Source organism: Plectropomus leopardus, chromosome 13 (genome assembly GCF_008729295.1).
Source record: "Plectropomus leopardus isolate mb chromosome 13, YSFRI_Pleo_2.0, whole genome shotgun sequence".
Lineage (NCBI taxonomy): Eukaryota > Metazoa > Chordata > Actinopteri > Perciformes > Serranidae > Plectropomus > Plectropomus leopardus.
Window position 1 is genome coordinate 17457676 of NC_056475.1, and position 6038 is coordinate 17463713.

Below are 6038 nucleotides of genomic sequence, written 5' to 3' on the forward strand. Positions count from 1 at the left end.
AAAATAGCAACAGGTACTTTCATTCACAACTTCCATTTAAAAACCACAAACTTAGCACCGTGTTCTCCGCTGAATCAGTTTGGACTGGCTGGTTCTTTGATGCAAGATTTTATTTATAAATCAGACTCTCAAAAAACTTGTTCCTCTTCTGCCGCACCATGGATTTTTTTTTTTTTTAAATGATCAATAAATAAGACCACCATTTTCCTATTTCAAATCCAGTGTTAATGCCATTAATCCAGTTTTTCCAGCCGTCATGAAACTTGGTGTTCAAGTTTCAGGAAATTAGATTACATTGAACGTTGAAATGCATTTTCATATGAGACATCACAGGGTGGAGACAAACAATTGATCCGAGTCTTGATAGAGAAAAATTATGTCTGGTGCACGTGCTGCACACGTATTAATGAGCAGGAAGTTTGGGGATGCTGAGACAAACTCACTGCACACAATGACATCATACAAAAACAGATAAAAAATAAAATATCCCACCACACCTGAATACTAGACAATAAACACTGAGGAGAAGACTTATGATTTTTATCATTTCTGATAGCATCATGTATCCCTATTATTGAGTATCAAGCATGTGATTGGTTGAATACATACTTAACTAATAATTTATCTAACAAATTATTCATTAGCGTATCAAAGGTGGGACCAAGGCATTGTTATGAAAGTCACAAGTAAGTCTTTACACCCAAGTCCTGAGTCAAGTTCCAAAGTCCTAAACTTTGAGTTTCTAGTCTAAAACAAGTCATATGCGCTTCCATCAAACGTAATGCCATTACAACAACAGATTAATAAGATATTAAAAACTACAAAAATCTAGAATACTTTTTGTTCTGTTTACTTATTTGTTTAAACAAATTTGTTCGAAGTTTTAATTTTTGAACCCCAGATTTTGTGTAATGAAATTTGATTTTTGATGACCACCGCCTCCTTTTTTATGTGAACAAAATTATCTCTTATATATATTTTTCCAGCTGGTGCTCAGTGACCTAATGTTAGTTTTTTGCAGTTTTTGCATGCAACTTGACTGATTGCTGCTGGATTGGTTCACACAAAGTTGATCATCTGGGAAATTAAGCGTTGAATGATGTAGTTAAATTGGTAAATAAAAGGAAACTCACTGCTTCATGGCACATTTTTTAGAAACATACTTTTTAATCTTTGGGCTTGAGGGAAGTATTTCCAAGTTAAAAGCTTTAAGTCCAAGTGAAATCACAAGTCATTTGTGAGTCCAAGTTGAGTTTCAAGTCTTTTAAGTTTGTCAAGTCATGTGACTTGACTCCACACCCCTACTGTTCGCCTTAGTAGAGTAATCCAGGCATGACGCTTTTCTATAGGCTGATGCAGAAGTTAGCATTGCCCTGGTTTGTTGGTCAAAAAGTCTGAGGGATTTCTGCATAGGATTTTGGATCACTGCAGAAAATAAGCTCTGTGGAAAATAAAATATTAATGATGCTTACAAGTTTTGTTCAGCAGGATAATCTTTTCAAATGGACACCACTTTCAGGATTTTTAAGGCCTAAATGCAAATGCCATTAGTAAAAAGCTAATGTTAGGCTCCAAACTACACTATGGTCACATGATTTCACATCCTCATTACAACAAGACTGTAAAGCCATATTCAGCGCGTCTCGGCTTGATGATGTTCTGTAGTCTCATTTAGCTACTTGTTCGAAACTGCTGTTTTTAATACACAAAAAGTTTTAAAAGGCATGAGTGGGGTAATTACTGACATATTTCATGTCATAGAACAAAACGTGAAGTCAGTTAAGCTTGTGTTAACCACAGACCTTATTTCAGGCTTCTAAACAAAAATACATTAAAAAAAAAACCAATTGCCTTGTATACAAGGGAACCCGAGGTGCTGAAATGAAAATTCATTTCTGGGTTTTAGGACTCATTGCTGGGAAACTCTATTTGGAGTTTTGCAACAAATGTCACATAAATGTGTCCAAGGGTGAAAAGAAAAGCAGATTTTGAAGAATTTACATCTTTATATTCAGATTAATATGACGACAAAAGACTAGTGACTAGTTTACAAGTGTCTTTTTTTCATTTAATTAATTACACCATCACTTTAAAACATGCTGTGAGTGTAAATGTTAAAAAATAAAACATAAAACCTTGAGAGTGAATTATTTAAAGTCAAAATACATCAAAACAGCAACATAAAGTGTTTTAAAACTTAACTGCAATTCCACTATTTGATAACCAATTGACAAACAGGTGGAAAGGGTTTTCACCCCCAACATATAGATTTGACACAGAGGTAACGCAGTATAGACGTATGCCCTCTTTGTGTTTGCATGAATTACTCTGTGTGTGTGTGTGTGTGTGTGTGTGTGTGTGTGTGTGTGTGTGTGTGTGTGTTAACCCCTCTGTGGCTCACACAACAAAACAATGGAGTCCAAAGCAAAGTGCTGACATGAGTCCAGGCGTGCCTCCCCCCCGGCCCCTGTCACCCGTGTGTGTATATATACCCCCATACACACCGTCTCTGCAGACCGGTCAGTGGAACCCTGCGACACACAGTTCACCAGTTTGGGTAGGTCAAACCAGTTAACAATACAGTACAGTTTCCCAATCTATGGACATGGTTTAGTAAGGGTCTCTGATGCAGTATATCAACTAACAACAGGGAGTCTTAACTGGTACCAGTGAAGACAAAGCAGTGAGTTTATTGCCTTTGCAGGAAATAAGGGACTCATTTTAAAACAAATCAAGGAAAGGATATGAGAGGCTTTAGGCTTAAACTGTAAAGTCAAGGCAAAAACCTGGGAGTTAAATGCACAACACAGTGAACAGTGAAGAAAGAGTTTAAGAAAGCTAAAATGCCACCTAGAGTAGCCGACAGGATGGGTGAAATTGGTGCTTTTTAGAAATTATAAATGTTTGTTCACAGGCCTGACTAACTGTCTGTTTCCCCACAGGTAGTACAGAAAAACAAGACAAAATGGCTCTGACAACTCCAATGCCCATGGGCCCTTGGAAGGTAAGCGTCATGTACACGCTTAAGACTACATTACCCATCAGCACAGGGAGCAGCAAGAAGTTCCAATGCATGATTAGGCGCAATTATAAAGTATCCTTTTTGGGCTACCTTAATTTACTTTTGCATTTCTGTGTTTTACAGATCACCGTGTACGATCAAGAGTACTTCCAGGGCAGGCGTATGGAGTTCACCGCCAGCTGCCAGAACATCATGGAGTGTGGGATGGAGAACATCCGTTCCCTGAAGGTCGAGTGTGGCGCGTACGTACCCAGAGAGCTTCTCCTCGTTGACAATTTACAAACTAAAAATTGAGTACCTTTTTTTTAAGATTCTGTTATTGTGCTGATTTCATTTGCTTTTGCTCTCTGCTCACAGTTGGGTTGGCTATGAGCACTCCAGCTTCTGCGGCCAGCAGTTTGTCCTGGAGAAGGGTGACTACCCTCGCTTCGAGGCCTACAGCGGCAGCAACTCCTACCGCATTGAGAGGATGATCTCCTTCAGACCCATCTGCTGTGCTGTAGGTCTAATGCACAACGCTGTAAAAGCCAGGCCATTTTGAGCTTAGCTTCATCTTAAGTTGTGCAAAACCTCCTTTTCTCCTCCCTTGTGCAGAACCACAAGGAGTCCCGCATGACCATCTTCGAGATGGAGAACATGACCGGTCGTCAGTTTGAGCTGTCTGATGACTACCCCTCTCTGCAGGCCATGGGCTGGATGAACAACGAGGTTGGATCCATGCAGGTTCAGAGTGGAGCGTAAGTCCATCGTCGTGATGTTTGATGTGAAGCTTTAGTGGAGGCAAAAGTAGGACTGATTACCCAGGGCCCCAATTTGAGGGGGGATTTGAAAAGGCTGGATGAAAAGTTTGATTTTATTTGCGTTATTATGATGTAATTAATGCAAAAACTAAATTAAAATTGTTTGAATAAATGGGTTGAAAAACAGTAAAAACTCCTCTCACCCCTTAAAGTTGCAAAATGGTTTAGTCCACCCCTGCACTAGTCTCTAAATAAAGCTTGAGTAAAGTGACTATACGCTGCTGGAGCTCCAACATACACTGCCATGTCTTTCACCCAAATAAGGGAAATCAGGAATGCCCGGATGCTCGCCTGGTGGAGTGGGCGCCAACGGGGCTGTGTCCTTGCTGCAGCAGCAATGGATTTGATTTTGGCTTGTGGCCCTTTGCTGCGCGTCTTCCCCTTTCTCTCCCCCTTTCACGCTTAACACTGTCCTGTAGAATAATGGTGAAAACTTAAAATACAAAATAAACACATTTTTTTTAAAAAAAGGAAATCAGAGTTCCAAAAAAGAAATTAAAGAAAGAAAGGAAGGGGAACTGAACTGACTTTGTAAAAACAAAAAGTCATTCAAAAGGTGTGTGGGAGAGTCATTTATCAAGAGAAGAAGAGCATGGGGCCCCTGGATTTACACACCTTCAGCTAGTCCTGGGCAACAGCTGCAAACACACACTGGCTGGGAATATCGTGCAAGAATTAAGAATTTGCATTTGATAAGCATGTTCTTGTTTTCTCCTGCAGCTTTGTGTGCTACCAGTACCCTGGTTACCGTGGCCACCAGTACATCTTGGAGTGTGACTGTCACGGAGGAGAGTTCAAGTGTTACCGTGAGTTTGGCTCCCACTCCCAGACTCCCCAGATTCAGTCTATCAGGAGGATCCAGCACTGAGAGGGAGGCGCCTTCATTACACTCCCTTATCTCCTCCTCTCCCTCCTCCTGCACTTCCATCCCTCCCTCTCCTCCTCCTCTCCCCCAGCCTCCTTCTCCCCGGCTCTGTCGGCCCAGCTAGTCAAAGCAGGATCCCGAGCTGGACTTCAGGTGCTTACTGGTGTCAGTTGTTCACAGCACTTTTGCATTTTTTAAAGAAACATCACAAAAGAAAGGAAAGATGTAAGAAAGACAGAAAATAGGAATGACAGAATTGAGAGAAAAAGCTGAATCAGTGTGAAAGAGAGGCCTCGTCTGCTGAGGTTGGTTGCAGAACGGTGAAAACACCTCAAAGTTTTTGCTCTTTTTCATCTCCGCCAATGATGGCATCATCATCCTCATCATCGTCATTGTCTTCTACATCAACACGATCACCGGTCTTGCTGTTACTGTGATTTCCATGACTGCCTGTGTTCAAGACGATGAATAAAGAGAATGAGCAAAGAAACAGAGAGATTCACAATACGAGTGACGTACCTTAATCACATCTGTGTTTTGTCTTTCTACACTGACACTTTGACACCACTTGAGAGCAGCGAACAGCTAAAAATTATGATAATCAGCCTACAAAACATGGATTCATCAGGTGAATCTCAAAAAATCAAGGTTCAGATTCAAATTAACCCTTTTCAACTTCACTGACCTCTCATAAAGGTGTCCAAATCCACAAAACTTAAACTTAATTTGTCTTGGTCTGAAAAGTTCCAAAGATAGCAAATATGTTAAACTGAATTTGGGGGAAATTTATTTAAAGTGGTGTACAAAAACTGCAGTATTTCCATTTGCAGCCATAAAAAAGACATTGTGTCCTTCTGAATATTTCAGTAAAAATCAAAGAATTCAGTGAAGGGCTGGAATTAGATGATTCACAATATATGAGCTACCAAACAATTTGGAATTAGATGATTTTATCCACGTTAAAGCTGGTTAACAAGAAATCCAAGGCAAAACATGACACTGAGGGGTTGAATACACACACAAACTATCAAAATTGACTGAAAATTTAATTAAGCTCCATGACAAACAGGCTGTGTCAGAGTAATGTTACCCTTTTTGGGAAAATTTAAGTTTTTTTCAATTAGATTTCGATTGGTGAGAACCAGAGGTGCATAAGAGATATTTGACCAACTTAACAAGACAGCCAAAACAAAAAAATGACCATGATTTGTTTTAATTTGTTATATGATTTTTTACCTTAATATCAAAACTTAATAAACATGTGGATGACAATATTCTTAATGAACAATATTTTGACAGTTATTTGAGAAATAATAATTTAAGGTGCATCAGTACACTTATGCCCCATTTG

The 6038-nt window shown here is 39.5% G+C and overlaps 1 protein-coding gene across 1 annotated transcript; it reads left to right on the forward strand.

The window, feature by feature from the left end:
- Nucleotides 1-4690, forward strand: LOC121952853 (beta-crystallin A1-like). The gene is made up of 6 exons (XM_042499704.1): nt 1-13; nt 2943-3004; nt 3146-3264; nt 3380-3521; nt 3617-3759; nt 4543-4690. Exons 2-6 carry the CDS (start codon nt 2966-2968, stop codon nt 4688-4690), a joined length of 591 nt encoding a protein of 196 aa, XP_042355638.1. The 5' UTR covers nt 1-13; nt 2943-2965.
- The last annotated feature ends 1348 nt before the right edge of the window (nt 4691-6038 follow it).

Excerpts from the sequence above, each read along its gene's own strand:
- LOC121952853 (XM_042499704.1), top strand. The coding sequence starts at position 2,966 with ATGGCTCTGACAACTCCAATGCCCATGGGCCCTTGGAAG. Across the intron at positions 3,265-3,379 it reads CTGAAGGTCGAGTGTGGCGC|TTGGGTTGGCTATGAGCACT; the intron begins GTACGTACCCAG and ends CTCTGCTCACAG. Across the intron at positions 3,522-3,616 it reads TCAGACCCATCTGCTGTGCT|AACCACAAGGAGTCCCGCAT; the intron begins GTAGGTCTAATG and ends TCCCTTGTGCAG.